Below are 17,547 nucleotides of genomic sequence, written 5' to 3' on the forward strand. Positions count from 1 at the left end.
GGAGAGAGAGAGAAGAGAGGGAGAGAGGGAGGGGGAGAGAGAGAGAGAGGAGAAGAGAGAGGAAAGAAAGAGAGGAGAGAGAGAGAAGAGAGGGAGAGGAGAGAGAGAAAGAAAGAGAGGAGAGAAAAGAAAGAGAGAGGAGGGAAAGAGAGAAGAGAAAGAGGGAGAGAGAGAGGACAAAGAGGAGGGAAGGAGGGAGAGAGAGAGACAGAGAGAGGCAGAGAGAGAGAGAGAGAGAGAGAGAAAGAGAGAGAGAGAGAGAGAAACTGGCAATGCAAAAAACAAAAATGGAAATCCTTTCCCTCAAGGAGTACATATTTTATTACCAGATACAGTACATACAGCTAGAACTATACACATACAAGGTAATTCAGATGGAGAGGGCACTATAGCTAGGGACATCGATATATAAGGTCACTCTTGAGCTGAATTTTTAAAGAAACAAGGAATTTTTAAGAGGCAAAATTGAGGGAAAAAAGTACATTCATTCTAGGTCAGGGCAAAGATACAGAGATGAAAGAGGAGGAGAAGCAAGGAAGGCAGTTTGACAGAATTCTAGAATAAACAAGATAATGTATAATAAGATTGGAAAGGTAGGTTACAGCCAGGTTATGAAATCCATTAAATCCTAGAGGCAATAGGGAGCCACTGTAGTTTATTGAGAAGGGGAGTAAGTAACATGGCTAGACATTTGCTTTTTATCTCCAATTTGTCATATATACCTATAGCTATGAAATAGATATATATGTGTATGTTATATATATGTGTATGTGTGTGTATTTATGTGTCATATATAGTGTGTTACATTTGAAAATTAAGGTAAACTGAGAGACAATGGTCTGAGCATGATCAATTTATTAATCAGGCTAACAGAAACCAATAAATTAGGTCAATGGCCTCTCTTAATGACCAAAGACCCCAAGATAGAGCTCACTAGTCTTCATATAGTTTTGGGAGTGAAGAATTGGGTAGATGGTGAAGACAATGCAATTGGTTACAGGGTAGAGAGCACCATGAAAGTGGGCACAATATGATTGGTTACATCAAGGAAAGGGGCTAGCGCTACCATGGGGGCTAGTAACCACCCCTTTCTGTCACAGAGGAATGCTTGGTTGATTTATGAGTCCTGTCTGCATACTGCAAACCTGGTTAACAGATCTGAGTTAAGCACTCCCTGGAGAGAAAAGCTTTTCTTTAATGGTGCAAGGACAGTTCAGGGGCAATTTATTTCTTAGAACTAGCTTCAAGACTTAAAGATAACACTAGATGTCTTGATATTTTCCTAGAAGCTGAAGGTATTAACAGTTTTTCCTATTAATTACAACTTTAAACTAACTCAGAGGGAACATGGATTCCTGGGCTCAACTGAGGGATGTAACCGGATGGATGCAGACTCAATTATAAAATTAATACAGCATAAAATCAGTTACAACATAGAATCAATACAGGAGAAATGAGAGGTGATATTAACTTTGATTTTTTCAGTGTATACATATTTGTTATATATAGCTTACTTATTTGTATATGTGTCATGTATAGTACATCTTTGTCAGTATAGTATATATGCCATATATAGCATGTATGCATTTGTCCTGTATGAAGTATGTGTTTGTCTATATACAGTTTATACATACATATATATATACTCTATGTGTATATATGTCTATGTACATATTATATATAATATGTTTCATATATGTGTATATATCATGTTTGTTCATGGTTGATTATATATTATCTCCCCCATTAGACTGGAAATTCTTTGAGGGCAGGGACTATTTTTTCACCTTTCTTTGTATTCCCAGAGCTTAGCACCATGCCAAGCATATACTAGGTGCTTTAGGAAAATCACTATGGCAGCTGTGCAGGGGATGGACTGGAGTGGTGAGAGACTTGTGTCAGGGACAACGATGAATTGGCTCTTGCAGATGTCCAGTTAATAAATGCCAAGGGCCTGGACCAGGGTAGTGGCCAAGGAGGTGGAGAGAAGGGGATATATATGAGAGAAGCCACAGGGAGAAAAATGACAAGATTTGGCGACTGCACATGTGTGGAGAGGAAGAGCATGGAGTCAAACATTATGCTGTGGTTGTGAACTTGGCCAATTTGGAGGAAGATGGTGCCGTCAACAGAAAGAGGGCAGGTCAGAAGGGGAGTGGGTAGAATGGGATATTCTGGGCTAGGCCTCATTCAAACCAGGCCAGTGATTCAGGGTTGTGGTTAGAATGAAATAGGGTACTTACAGGCCATAAAATATAATCTTAAAATCTTTACTAGTGATAAAGGATTAAAAGGATATAACTCTATTTTAAAGATACTAATTCATATAACAACAGCTACTCTCCTAACCCTCTGCATTTACTGTGGCAACTAGTCATGCTGGATTAGGAAGATATTCCCTGAAGGGCAGGAGAGGTGGTAGTAAAACCCCACGCCAATGCTCCTTAGGCTGTTAGAAGACTGGTAAAAATTCCTATGCCAACTCCCCAAACAGCCTCTCTACCCTCTTTATAGGACCAACCCAACTGACATAAAACAGGCACCTTTTCTGCCATATCCCACCCATTGGTGGCAAGGTCCCCCAAATTTTCTAGGTTACTTTCTGCCACTAAAATAATCTTAAAGCAATCCTAATATGGTTCACTCAGAAAACAAAACAAACAGTCCTAGAAAGACATTAGAATAGACACTGGAATCCTGGAATAGCATTGGAGGAAGAACTATCCTTAGAATGATACAGTGTCATTAAAAGTACAAGTACAAGAAAGGGGGCTAATGTATAGCCAACCAAGATGGCCTGGAATAGCATGAATAATATTAAGTCCACAGCATAGATGACGCAGATAACATTCTTTAGCTCCAAAATAGGTTCAAGAAAACTCTGTCTTGTATGATTTCAGCCCACATATGTTCACCACACTGACAAAAATCCCATTTCTGAGGTGATTCAAAGTTCTGAGGGCAAATTCAACATATTTTGCTTAATCAGTGCAGACAGTGAAGATGAAGAGAGGAATGATTTGTTTACTTTGTACCATGATGCAATGCTAATTTTAAGACAGAATTTTGTAAATTTGATAGAATAAATGACCCAAGTGAGGAACCAGTTATTTTTAATAGACACCCTATATATAGATTTTTTTTTAGATTTCCAATTTTTTGTTGTTGAGATAATATCTTCTCGTATTGTTGAGTTGTTTCAGTTGTGTCTGACTCTTTGTGACCCCATTTGGGGTTTTCTTGGCAGAGATACTGGAGTGGTTTGCCATACTCACTTGACAGATGAGGAAACTGAGGCATACAGGGTTAAGTGTCTGAGGCTGGACTTGAATTTGGGAAGACGCGTCTTCCTGACTTCAGGCCCAACACTGTCCACGGAAGCACCCAGCTGCCCCAACTTTAGTACACACGAAATAAAGATTCTTAATCTGGGGTCCATGAACTTGATTTTGGTTTTATCATTATTATTTTGCTAACTATTTCAATATAATTGGTTTCCTTGGTAATCCTATGTATTTTATTTTATGAATTTAGAAACATGATTATGAGAAGGGGTCTATAGGCTTCATTAGACTGACTGCCAAAGGGTTTCAGGTCCCCCCCCAGAAATTAAGAACCCCTGTTGTTCCCTGATTCCACATGTGCCCTGGGCAAGCAAGTCACCTCTCAGCCTCAGTTTCTTCATCTGAAAAGCGGAGATTATCATAGCAACTACCTTCTTGGGTTTTTATAGGATGAAATCAGATAATATATGTAAGGCACTTTATAAACCTGAAACCACTAAATAAATCATCATTAGCTATTATTATTATCTCAGCTTCCGTACAATACTGATGTACTGTTATCCCTTCCACATCACGATTTTTCGCATCGTGATTTTCCGCATCACAGTTTTGCTATATCACGGGTCGGCATAAGAAATTAAATGGGAACTTTTTTGGAATTTGTGGAAGCTGTAGATGACATGAGAAGGCCAGCAGATGACACAGAAAAAGTTTAGAAACTCAGAAATGCATAAAATATATATATAGTATTGTATAATATAGCCTATGACCAAATACTTAACCCAAATTTTAAAATATGGTACAGTAAATATCCCATTAAAGAAAAAGAAAAAAGTTCAAAATTCTTCTCTGTTACGAAGGGAAGACCAAAAATTTTTATGCATATTTTCCAGATTGCAGTCACACCCTTAACCCCCGTGACGTAGAAGGGATAATTTAATTTTCACCATATTCCTCTTCTTCCTCCTCCATCTATTCCTTTGCTTGCTGGGTATGCTGTAGGTGGCCACCATGTACTTTGCAGTAATGTGTTAGAAACTCTTAGTTAGAAACTCAGTCTCTTTTGAAATGTTTCTACTTTCCATATGCTTATAACCAAAACTTTTCCTAGGATAGGGAATAAATTTCAAAAAGAAATAAAATAATTCCTAACTGTCACTCATCCCCATTACAAATCTGGCTCATCTGTATGAAAGTATATACCTGGGAGGTCATTAATCTCTTGAACAGAGCCTATCCCAGAGACAACCACCTACTCATTGTTCCCTGGCCCACCAGACAAAAGCTCCACCCTTCCTAGGAGGCTGAGCAGGGATCAGATGACCTCACCAGACAGGTAGGGGGTACGGTGGATAGAAGTCAAGAAGACTGAGTTCAAATCTTGTCACAGATGCTTCCTAGCTGTGTGGCCCTGGGTAAATCACTTCACTTTTATGTGTCTGTTTCCTCCTTCGTAAAATGGGGATAATAATAGCACTTAACCTCACAGAGTTGTTTTGAGAATCAAATGAATTAACATTTGTAAAACCATTTGAAAATCTTAAAGCATTATATAAATACTAGCTATTATTAGCTAGTGTGGGCTTTGAGAAGACTGCTGCTAGGGTACCCCTTCTCTGTGGATATTGGATACAAATTCCCTCTCACCTCTCTATCTGGGAACTCAAGATTATTACCTAGTCGGCTAAAGGATTCCCCTTTTTTTTCAAGTGAATTCTCATTTGTCACGGTGATTAAAAAATATATATGTATATAATTATGTATGTATATATATGTATATAATTATATATATATATATATAGTTTTACCTTTCCCATAGCATTAAAAAGCAAAACACCTCCTAATTATTCCGCGCCTTCATCCGCCTCAGACTTTTGTTGAGAAGAAGTTGTTCAAACCATCCCAAGGGGGAAGGCCTGGACTGTTTCTCCAGATTGCATGGAACTAAAGCCCTGCAAACTCCCCAGAGAGTGGAATAAGGGAGGACCAGAGAGAGTTAGCTGGGATTATGTCCGAATGTCCATCCTGGTCACATACATCTTCCTGGAGATTGGATCCAAGAAACCACCCAAAGAGTCTAATAAACCTCTGAGTTTCCTTCTAAGTTTGTGAGAGTTAGCAAGCTTTGGGGGGGTCATATCTATAATCATCTGGGTTCTCCTTATTTTGGTTTATTCCCCTGAATTTTTCTTTGGGTTGATCTCCCACTTTTGTCCCTCATAAGAGCCACAATCTATTTGACAGCCTCTGTGGCCTCATTTAGCCCAGTGAACGTTACATCTTTATTTGTTTGGGTTTTTTTTTTTAACATTACATCTTTAGTATAAAAGTGGGCACCAACACCCTCAGAAAGGGTGGCCTCCTTCAGGTCTCTGCCAATCAAACTGGCAGTATGAGGGTGAATTCAAAGAACCTTGAGGAAGAGGAGTGATGGGATACTGAGCTCGTTCCCAGTTAAAAGCAAATTTTTCTTGTTTGGCCATGAGAATGGAAAAGGCAATGAAAAAATCACTAACCGCTTACTACTGGCCCAAGCCCAGGACTTACTGCGCCACCAACCTGACAAGGTCAACAAGAGCTGAAATACTTGGCAAAGAACTTTATTTAATTCTCAACAATCTCCAGTCTACCTTCTTTATTGGCCACACAAGGTTATTATAAGGAGAAGATAGATAGCAGAGGACTCTAGCCTTCTTCATTTTCACTACTGGTGAGGAACTATCTTTCATACTCAAACACACCTCACCTAATATTATTTAATATTTAACTACACAGGCTGGTTTAGACAAACCAACCAGTTTAGCCCAACCTATAAGAGCAGGCATAAAAACTATTGTAAATGCTCATTGTCAACCGTTATTGATTCCTTCTTAGAAAGACAAACAAATTAGTCTGAATATGAGTGTTTATTTCTCTCAAAGCTTGGGGAACATGCATATAGAGATGCGCATAGCAGCTCATCGTGTAAATGAACCCACAGATGGACAGACAAAGAGGATTTTTATACCTTCAGAGCAACTCCCTCTCACCTCTCTCTCCCTTCCTGGTTCAGGATACCTATGTTAGCCAAAATTATGTTCTCCAAATGTTTCACCATGATATGAGAAAGGAATTTCTTAAGTGAATAGGTTGTAAATACAGTAAGATGGGAGAATGCCAAAGTGTCTACTGAAATTACAGATCCAGTATATTCGTGTTTCTTTTATCATTAACATGACATAACATAATATATGTCCATAAAACACTAAGATAAGAAAAGTCCTACTGTTCAAGACAGTGTCGGTTCCCAGGTGTCCTGTCTCTGGTGGCCATAAACAGAAGAATGCTGGTCAACTTCATCTGGTCCTGTAGTTGCTGATGCGGGAAGGGGCATTTTTAGATTACTCAGGGAGCAGAGCATGCAAAGCATTATGGTAGATTAAATCCAGAGTGGGCCGAAATGTCTCGCAAATCCAGGTTTTAGGCTTTTATCAGGTGTTGGGGTTCAAAATGGTTTGGGGGGACAGCTGGGTGGCACAGTGGATAGAGCACCTGCCCTGGAGTCAAGAGGACCTGTGTTCAAATCCTTCCTCAGACGCATAACACTTACTAGCTGTGTGACCCTGGGCTAGTCACTTAACCCCATTGCCTAGCCAAAAACAAAACAAAACCCAAAAACCAAAAAACAAAAAAAAAAAATGGTTTGGGGAAGGGTATAGACCATGTAGGCACAAGTCTTAATACCCATGTTCACAATATATTTGCCCCGATTAGCTATACCTATCCCAACTGAGACACAAACAGCAAATCTTCCACCTAACTCCATGTGAACAAGGATGTTCTTTCCCTCTGTGGCCTTGACCCTCAAACCCAGTGGAAACTGGGTCATGGACATGTTGAGAGTCCCCTTGCATAATAGTAGCACAGCTGCTGAGATCTAACAGCCCCTTCCATATTTAGCGATTTCCTCCTTTCACCTTCCCAAGCCACTCAGACATGGTCCCCTATGGTCCTTCACTTTAGAATAACCGCAGCCTTGGAGGAAATCTTGGTCTTTACCCTAGGGAGACTCATTCTGATAGATTCTCAAATCTAGATACAAAGACTGGGGTGAGTCTGAAGGACTAAGCAGAGTGGAGAAATGACCAGATGGGAAAGCAGAGGCTTTCAAAGATATCCTATGTTCTGTCGGAGTAGAAGAATTCTTACTGTATCTGTCCCAGATATCCAGATAGGATTTTACTAACATCAGTCAACTTGTCGACCCCATGATTCAAAAGGTATGCCTAAACCTCCTTATGGGAAAGAGTATCCCTGGCCTCAGAGCTGAGGACTAACATGGTGGCAGGCATCATGCCTTCTCTGGCTTAAACTTCATTAACTGATTGTGGTCTATTGGGAATGGGCCACATAATTTAGATGGAACTCCCTAAAAGACAGGATCAAATTGCACTTGAAATAGGAGTGTGTGTGTGTGTGTGTGTGTGTGTGTGTGTGTGCTCACGAGCATGTATAAGAGACAGAGACAGACAGACACTGATTTGGGGGAAGAAGGTATAAGTCCAATTCACCAAATCCCTCTCTTTTAAAAATTTCACCTCCTAACTTGCTATCCTCCATCAGGGAACTGGCTGTTCAGAGAATTCATTTTTGTGAGGCCCCCTACGCAGATGTCAGCATTTTATCCACCTGAAAAGGGACAAAGGATGATACCTAGCTCACACCTTTTAATTGATCACTTCCTCCCCTATTCTTTTTCCTCCTAGCCCTAATCTTGGCAGATTTTCTAACACCTCCTCCAGAGAAACTTCTGGGTCAGAGCTCATACTTCCACCTCTAGTCTAGTAATCCCAATTATCATTGCTCGTTCCAATGGTGTTATTACTAGATCTATTAGCTGTACCATAGCCCCACCCCTACCCAGCCCCACCTTCAAGGCACAATTTGCAAAGATTAAAAGGTGTTTTGCCTTGGACTTTAATTGCTTAATATTCAAGGACAATTTATTTTCATTTTCCTTTGGTTGGTGATCCAACTTTTTGAAAGCTGTCACAGAGTACTTGACTTTTCTGTTTTCATTTTCCCTCTCAAATTCTTTAAACACCCTTTGCACAATTTCCTACAAGAAGAATGGGAGCTCGTCATTATCCCACTGAGAAGGTTCCCAGCATACCTCAGAAAGCATTGTGGTCACAGGACGCCACACTGCTGTATCTGGTCAGCAAATCATCTGAGACTATTTGTTCCATATCTTCCTCCTCTCCACCCTCCACCCTATTTAAAAAAAATATGAATTTAACATGAAGCCATTGCAAACAGCCCTGTCAACTGTGCCAAATATTCTGAACCAGGTTTAAAATATAACAAAGCATTTCTGGACCATAAAATGCAGTAAAAACAACTTTACTGGTGACGGGTGAAAGGATAAAATTCCCAAGGTTAAAAAGATATTAATTCACCTAAAGAGGGCTATTCCCTTCTGTCTTTGCATTCTCCATGGCAACTAACTATACTCAGTCTGGAAGGAATGCTGGTAAAAGCTTCCACACCAACTCCGTAGAGGTTGGACTTTATGCGGCTGGTGGCAAGGAAGCCAAATGGCCTCTGCACCCTCTTACAGGACCAGTCCAGCCTATCTAAAACAGATGCCACTCCAACCACAGGGTGAAAGATAATGAGTCCATGTTTGGATACTTCAACTTGAGTCGTCTATGGACAGCTGGTTGGAATTATTTAACAAGATGAAGTGGGGAATTGGAGCGTAAGAGAGAGACTGAGACTGGTTAGGAATATCTGGGAGTCATCTGCATAGAGACAATTAAATGGTGGGAGTTGGGGAGATCACCTAGGAAAAGAGTAGAAAGCCTGAAGCAAAATGGAGACGAGAGTTTTAGGCCACACCCACAACTGAAAGTAAGATTTGGATGGTGTTCAGCAAAGAATCGTTGGATATGTAGATAACCAAGAAAGAGCGTTGTCATGAAAACCTAGAAAGAGTATATAGGACCATAATATCAACAACTATAGTAATAGCTAGCATTTATATAGTGATCAAAGGTTTGTAAAGCACTCTAGGTATATTAGGGGTCAACAATGTCAAACCCCATTTGGGGTTTTCGTAGCTGAGATAATGGAGTGGTTTGTCATCTCCTTCTCCAGCTCATTTGACAGGTGAGGAAACTGAGGCAAACGGGGTTAAGTGACTTGCCCAGGGTCACACAGCTACTAAGTGTCTGAGGGCAGATTTGAACTCAGGAAGATGGGTCAACAGTCGGTTTGTAAAGGATGGAGGGGTGAGAAGGAGAGGAAGCAGAGGCTAGCTGACCTTGTTTCCATCTTCTATACATCTTTCAAAAATGAAAGTCAAGGGGCAACTAGGTGGCACAGTGGATAGGGCACCGCCCCTAGAGTCAGGAGGACCTGAGTTCAAATGCGCTTCAGACACTTGATGCTTAACTAGCTGTGTGACCCTGGGCAAGTCACTTAACCCCATTGCCTAGTCAAAAAAAAAAAAAAAAAAATCAAAGTCAGGTAGTGAGCCCTCCCTGCATCCACATTAATCTCTCCAGACAATTCTTGTTCTTCCTCTTTGCTGGACTTTTTCCCCTTTTGAGTCTTCTATTTTCCATTCTGACAGTGTCCTACTTCTCTTGGGTTGACGCACATGTGGCCTTCTAGATCCTTAAGTGCGGCCTTTTAATCGAATCAAAGGCCGCACTTAAGGATCTAGAAGGCCACATGTGACCTCAAGGCCTCAGGTTCCCCACCCCTGCCCTGGAAGATTTTAATCCCAGGGAATTATGTCCAGAGGCCTCCCTTTTGTGGTAGTTATTTTCACAAGCCTTGGGAGGTTCTGTCATGGCTTGGGTGCCCGTCCCAGGAAGAAAACAGAACTCTCTGCTATTGTCAGGGGGTTGACAGATTGTTCTTTTGTGCTGTGGCTCATCAGGGTGCCACCAGCCTGCCTGACTCTTCCTCTTCCTCTCACCTTTATTGGATAATCTCATCTAACAATACTTGTCAGTCTATTTTATGCCTCGGAGGACAAGCAGCTGAGAGGGTATAATTTCTCCCACTCCCTCTCTCTGCGACCACTTCCTTCAGATCATTTTTGTACCTGTCAGATTCTTTCTTCCTCCCTCTCCCCTTCCTCATGTCTGTTTGGGGTTTGGTTTTTTGAAGCAACGGGGTCGTTGTCCTGGAGTGAAGATAACCTGGCTTCTTTTACTATTTTTACAACTACAGGAACTCTTTCCCAATCCCCTTAATACTGGCACCTGCTCCGACTGATTATCTCCAATTTATCAGGTCTATATCTCATTTGTATGTTATCTCCTCCATTAGACTAGATGCTCCTTGAGGGCAGGGACTGTGTTCCATCTATCTTTGTAGCCCCAGGGCTTAGCTGAGCCCAGCACTAGGAGGAGCTTCCAGTAAATGCTTATTGGCTTGTTGATTTGACTTGGTCTTTAACTTTGTTGTGGAAAACATCAAAGAAAAGTAAAAGCTTCCTGTGCACTTGAGCAAGGGCAGGTAGGTGGTGCAGTGGATTGAGCACCAGGCCTGGGGTCCAGAAGGCCTTAACTCTGTTTTCTCATCTGTAAAAAAAAAATGATCTGGAGAAGGAAATGGCAAATCACTCCAGTATCTTTGTCAAGAAAACCCCAAATGGGGTCACGGAAGTGTTGACAGGACTGAGACAACTGAACGACAATAAAAGTGGATTTCAGCCCTTCCCTATCAGAGCTGGTAAGCACCTCAAAGTTCATTTAGACATGATACCTAGGATGCGTGGTGTGCCTAGGAGTTGGGATTGGATTTAGTGAGCTCTCAGATGTCTACTAGCTCTGACATTCTCTTCTATACTAGACAAGGCAGCATAATGGGACAGGAGATAGCTGTTCAACTTGGAGTCAAAACCCAGATTCAGACCCTACCTCTGCCACCGACTAGGTGATCAAGTCAGCTTGGACATCTAGGTGGTACAGTGGATAGAGCACAGGGCCTGGAGTTAGGAAGATCCCAGTTCATCTGTCAAATGAGCTGTTGAAGGAAATGACAAACCGCTCTAGTATCTTTACCAAGAAGACTGCAAATTGGGTCACCAAGTGTCTGACCCCAGTGAAAATGACTGAACCATAAGTCAGCATATCTGCAAATCTTTAAGACCATAAAAGGGTTTTGCTCCTCATGCAGTGGGTGGAGTGAGTTCTCACATACTTGAAATGACTGTGGAACCATTTAATCAAGTTAAGAAGCATTCGTTGTGCGCTGGATGGGTGTGGTAGAAATAGGGCAGATGGAATAGGGAAAAGATCTGCTTTGTGTCCCCAAGAAGGTACATGAAGCAGTGAGCAGTGTTATAATGCAGTGATGTAATGTTGTACAAAAGACTGGAAGTGCATGGGGACCAGAGAAGCGGAACTGGAGCTATAACTAGCAGGGGAGGAATGGACCTTTGCTGCAGGGGGCTGACATCTGATTGGAGGGGTGTGCTTGCTACCTCCCCAGAGGGTGTGTTTTTATTACCCACCCTATGGCAACCTTCCCTGAATCTCCCCTCATGGTCCTCCAGTGGCATGGGGCACAAATGTCCCCAGCAAACTCTGGGGGAACTGGCTTTTCCTTTGAGAGTGAGTACTTGTGTTCTGAAATCCAGGCACACAAGTACAAGATGGCAGCTATCTAAGAAATTCGTGTGATAAAGAACATGGGGGTGTTGGCCACAATGTTACATGAGCTGATAGGATAGGTGGACCTCGCTCGTGTTCCCATAAAGATGTTAACTTCAGGCTGAGTTAAGAGAAATAGAGCTTCCAGAATGAGAGAAGAAAGCTATCCTGCTGGTTTCTACCCTAGGCAGAAACAGCTGAAAAATACCGTCTAATTTAGGGGCTGTATTTCCAGAGGAACAACAACAAAGGTAAGCAGGGGCAGAGGACAGCCAAGATGATGAGGAAGGCTGAAGACCAGGTTTGTGGCAATAGGTTCCATGGAAGGAACTGAGAATGTTTGCCCTGGGAGAAGAGAAAGCTGGGGGGTGGGGGTGGGGTGGGGGGGCGTGGGAGATCATAGGATCACAGGACTCTTATTCTAGTAATCCAGCACCTTAATTTTGTGGATGAAGAGCCCAAGGCTCACAGAGGTAGAGACTTGCCCAAGGTGGGTCATGCGGTTAAGTGACTGAGCTGGGAATTCCATCGGAGATCATCTGACTCCAAGCCCAGATGTTTTCAGATATCTAAAGGGAACGGAAGAACAGTTTAAAGAATAACAGCAGTATTATAAATATTATTATTATTAACAATTGTTACTATTTATAAGATTAAAGAGAAAGATAATCAACTTTGAAAGACTTAGGAACTCTAATCAGCACAATGACCCACTACGATTCCAAAGGACTCAGGCCGAAGCCTGCGGCCCACCTCCAAATAGAGAGCTGACATAGACTCAGACAGCAGACTGAAGTCTTTTTTTTTTCTTTCCTCCTTCCCTCCCTCCCTTCCTCCTCTCTCTTCTTTCCTTTCTTCCTCTCTTTCTCTCTCTCCTTTCTTTCTCTTTTCCTTTCTTCCTTCTTTCTCTCTCTCTCCTCTCCTTTCTCTTTCTTTTTTTTTTAAGCAATGGTTAATGTGGGGATTTGTCTTACCTGACTAAATTTTTGTGATGTTTTGTTTTTCTTGCCTTCTCAATGAGTATGAAAGGAGTGTGTGTGGGGGGGGGGCAGAATTTGGATTGGAAAATAAAATGAATGAAAAAAAACCCCTCATATCCAAAGGGCCATCAAAGGACAGAGATAGCTGACTTATGCTTTTTTACCCAAGAGGAACAGAACTAGAGGCAATGGGGGAAAGTTATGGGGAAGCTAATTTCAAGTTCTGGTTTTATTATTTTAAATAAATTTTTGTTGCTACCTTTTTACATTAATTTCCCCCTAATTTCAAGTTAATAGAGCTTGAGAGGACCCTTAGACCATAGAATATGAGATCTGGAAAGCACCTCAGGGCACAGAACGCCAGGTTCAGGAGTGCCTTTAGAACCTTAGAGCTGGGAGGACCCTTAGACCACAGGATGTCAGAGCTGGGAGGGCCCTTAGACCACAGGATGTCAGAGCTGGGAGGGCCCTTAGACTATAGGATGTCAGAATTGGGAAACAGGATGTTGTATTTGAAATTAACAGATCATTTATCCAGCCTCCTCATTTTACAGATGAGGAAACCAAGGCCCAGAAAGAAGTGACTTGCCCAAGGCACCACATAAGTTCAGGGCACACATTCTTCCCCTAAGCCTAAGGTTTTCTCTCACTGGGCCTGTCCTCCTTCTCTCTTGTGTCGCAGGAAATAATGCCTCGGCTGAAGAAAAGATGCTCCCAGGCATTGATCCTGCTGGCCTTAGCTGTCGGGGTCCTAATTTTCCTCTTCCAAGACCATTCCTCTGAGCTCTTCTATGAGACTCATTGGCAAGATTTGGGGATGTCTGAGCCCCAACACCAAATAGTTCTGGAGCCCCAGCAACAGCAGAGGGTCCCAGAGACCCAACCCCCAGCCCTCCCTCAACGTCTTCTGGTTCCCTGCTTCGCCAATGCCTCTGTGGCCAACATGTCTGGCTTCTCAGCCCAGCCCAGGCACATCCAGGACTTCCTCCTTTACAAACATTGCCGGGATTTCCTGATCCTTCAGAATGCCCCCCCAAATAAGTGTACGGGGTCCCCTGGGGGTTTGGGCCCCGTCTTCCTCTTGCTGGCCATCAAGTCCTCGCCTAAGAACTATGAGAGGCGGGATCTCATTCGTCGGACATGGGGGCAGGAGAGAGAGGTCAATGGGGCCACCATCCGCCGACTCTTCTTGGTAGGCACTGAGCCTAACGGCCTGGAAGCTCGAAAAGTGAACTGGCTCCTGGCCATGGAGGCCCAGGCCCATGGTGATATTCTCCAGTGGGATTTCCACGACACTTTCTTCAATCTGACCCTGAAGCAGGTGAGTGGCAGACTGAGGGGAGGGAGATGACAGGTACCTCACTGTTCTCCAGTCTCAGACTCCACCATCTGGACTTGCTCTATTTTTCACTGGAAGCATCCCCGAAACCTGGACCATCCCATGGCCTGAAGTCTCTCTCTCCAACTCCTCCGTGACATCCCCAGTTAGTATCGGTCTTTTCTATTGATAATAGCAATCTCTTCCTCTTGGCAGTGTGGTGAAGGCAGGGGAGAACCCCGGGCTGCAGTCCTGAATCTACTTGTCTCCAATTTGCTGTGTGACCTTGGGCAAGTCATGGTCCCTCTGGTCTTTGATATGCCCTCTGAAATGAGAGTGTAGGACTAGGGCAGTGCTTCTCACATTAGCTGTCTCTGAGCCCTAGTGACTAGGGGCTGGGTTAGTCTTGAGACCTTTCTAAAATGTCTAACAGCCAATTCCCAGAATCATGAAGTCGTAGGACCCCTGAGCCCAGGGTCTTAGAGCTTGAGGGATCTTAGCATGTAGGTTGTCAGAGGTGGGGGTACAGGACATCAGTAGGGAGGGACCTCAGGACATTGCGATTCCATTTTCAGTGCCACCTCCTTCAAGAGCTCTCTTCTCCCCTCCCATCACTTTGTATTTATTTTGCATTTATCCTATATTTACTTCTCTGTGAACATCCTTATCCCCCTCCCCAGGGGAATGTAAGGTCCTTGAGGGTAAGGAGTCTCACTTTTGACTTTGGTCTCCAGTGCCAAGCATAGCACCTGGCAAGTAATAGGGGCTTGAAAAATATTTTTTGATCTATTGTTCTCCCATCTCTGACATTCTGTGTTCAATTAGAGACCATTTAGCATAATAACTTACAATTCTGCAATACTTTAAACCTTGGGTGAGGATTTTTATTCCCATTTTATAGGCTAGAAAGCTGAGGCTCTGAGAAGTTAAGTGACTTATCCTAGCTAGTCAGCATCTGTGGAGGGATCTGAGCCCAGGCTTTCTATCTCCAGATCCAATGTCAATATACTATACTTTTTTTTCGTAGGCAATAGGGGTTAGGTGACTTGCCCAAGGTCACACGGATAGTAAGTGTCTGAGGCCAGATTTGAACTTGGGTCTTCCTGACTCCAGGGCTGGTGCTCTATCCAGTGCACCACATAGCTGCCCCCAATTCTACTATACTATAGATGAGAAAATGAAATACACAGAGGGGAAATGATTCAAAATTACTTATTATAATTTTCAGTATCAAGCTCCACTGAATTTCTGTATTTCTCCAGCATTCGTCCCCTACCTTATCAGAAGGATCATGCTCCCAGCCTCTCGCTCTCTAGCTTAGCATGGGTGGTCCCATCAGGGTATTTCAAGCACCAAGATGTTCTAATACCAAATGAGTTTGGAAAATTCTAGGCTAGATGATCTCAAAAGTCCCACCGAGCTTCGAAACCCTCAGATTCCCAGGTAGACTTGTTAGTCCTCTCCAGACCCCGGTTTCCCTGCTGGCAAAATGGAAAGAGAATCCTTCTCCTGCCTCACTCAGAGGGCTGCTATTAGGAACTGGTGAAGTTAGGAATGGGAAGATGCATCATGGAGCATGGAGAGCCTGAGAGACTGTGAGCAGGTGAGTACCGAGCCCACAGGAGGGCTCCCCGTTCTACCTCTTGCTCTCTTTCTTATGGCAGGTGCTGTTTCTGGAGTGGCGGGCTGTCCAGTGCCCTGATGCTTCCTTTATCTTCAATGGCGACGATGATATTTTCGCCCACACGGACAACATGGTGGTGTATCTGCAGGATAATAAAGCAGACAAGCACCTGTTTGTAGGCTATGTCATCAGAAACGTGGGGCCCATCCGTGTGCCATGGAGCAAGTATTTTGTGCCAGAGCTGGTGATGAAGGAAAATAAGTACCCTCCCTATTGCGGAGGTGGTGGGATCCTGATGTCTCAATTCACCACTGGAGCCATCCGGCGTGCCTCCCACGTGATACCTCTCTTCCCGATCGACGATGTCTATCTGGGCATGTGCCTGGAGCGTGAAGGGCTGGCACCAGCCACACACATGGGAATAAGGGTAGCGGGTATCCAACCACCGTCACCCCGAATAGGGTCCTTTAACCCCTGCTTCTACCAAGACCTGCTCCTGGTCCATCGTTTCTTGCCCTATGAGATGCTACTAATGTGGGACGCCCTCAAGAATTCAGATCTGGAATGTAGTAAAGTCAGTATTATACAACCCAAGTAACTGAGGGTTGGTCCACAGGACCAGATGATCAGACTGAGTGAGAGACCCCTAAAGAGACTGACCCAGCATGTGACACTCAGAAGAGCAGAAGCCAGGACAAGTAACTTCAAAGCCAGCTGTGTGACCTTAACCAAGTCACTTCCCCTAGTCGGAACCTCAGCTTTTTCCTTTATAAAACTGGGGAGAGCACCCAACACTGTCCACCTCACAGGGCTGTTACATTTTGTAAGCTAGAGAAAAGCAAGTTTTCACTGGGGGAGAGAGGGAACATCAAGTCTCTGTGGTACCCCCAACTAGAATGACCTTGGCTGGGTCCCCTATACCCTACCTCAGTTTCCTCAACTGGCAAAATGGGAAGAAGAGTCCCTGCCCTGCCTTGTGAGGATGAGATGAGATGACAGCTGGGACCCGGGCACAGAGGCACAGTTTGAGGGAGAGCAGCAAAGGCGAAGATTATTAGCTTGAATGAGGGAAGTGGGTTTTCTCCGTGCTCTGCCCCCTAAAAGGAAGAAAGGAAGGAAGGAAGGAGGGACGTATATCTACTTTGTGCCAGACATTGTACTAAGCCAGTTACAAATATTATCTCACGTGATTCTCACAACAACCTTGGGAAGTAAATGCTATTATTATCCCCATTTTACAGTTGAGGAAACTGAGGCAGGCAGCAGTTAAGTGACTTGCCCAGGATCACACAGCTAGTAAGTATCTGAGGCCAGATTTGAACTCAGGTCTTCTTGACTCTAGGTCCAGCTCTCTAGCCACTGTGCCCCCTAGCTCCCCCCAAAAGGCTGCATGTAGCTTCTGCCTGACTCTCTCAAGGGGTGGGATCAGGAGTGGTCTCTGTGACCAGTCCCCTGTCTTACCTCTGAAAGCTGAGGAGTTGGGGAAAGAGTGGGAGCACACAGGGCAAGCTCTGCAGGACCAGTATCGTCTTCTCCCATAATCCCGTAATTTGGGGTGGGAGGTGTTTTCCTGCGGGGTCTGCTGAGGGGTCCGGAGTGGAGATGGATATGAAGTACCTTTCTTCTTTCTTCCCTGACCTAAATCCCTAGGGAATTTTGACTCCATCCTTAGAATGCTGCTATTCCCTGC

At 43.6% G+C, this 17,547-nt stretch overlaps 1 protein-coding gene across 4 annotated transcripts in view; it reads left to right on the forward strand.

The window, feature by feature from the left end:
- Positions 1–16,654, forward strand: part of B3GNT3 (UDP-GlcNAc:betaGal beta-1,3-N-acetylglucosaminyltransferase 3) — a 31,767-nt gene extending 15,113 nt beyond the window's left edge. For 2 of the 4 annotated variants that reach the window (XM_027853247.1, XM_027853250.1), the window contains exons 2-3: positions 13,598–14,236; positions 15,898–16,654. In XM_027853247.1, coding sequence (XP_027709048.1) covers positions 13,598–14,236; positions 15,898–16,455 — 1,197 coding nt within the window. In that variant the 3' untranslated portion in view covers positions 16,456–16,654. Of the gene's footprint in view, positions 1–10,911; positions 11,013–11,567; positions 12,187–13,597; positions 14,237–15,897 lie in introns of those variants that run through there. The other 2 variants (XM_027853249.1, XM_027853248.1) reach the window with 2 other exon arrangements.
- Positions 16,655–17,547: the final 893 nt, after the last annotated feature.

Source organism: Vombatus ursinus, unplaced genomic scaffold, assembly GCF_900497805.2.
Source record: "Vombatus ursinus unplaced genomic scaffold, bare-nosed wombat genome assembly UNPS02009918.1, whole genome shotgun sequence".
NCBI lineage: Eukaryota > Metazoa > Chordata > Mammalia > Diprotodontia > Vombatidae > Vombatus > Vombatus ursinus.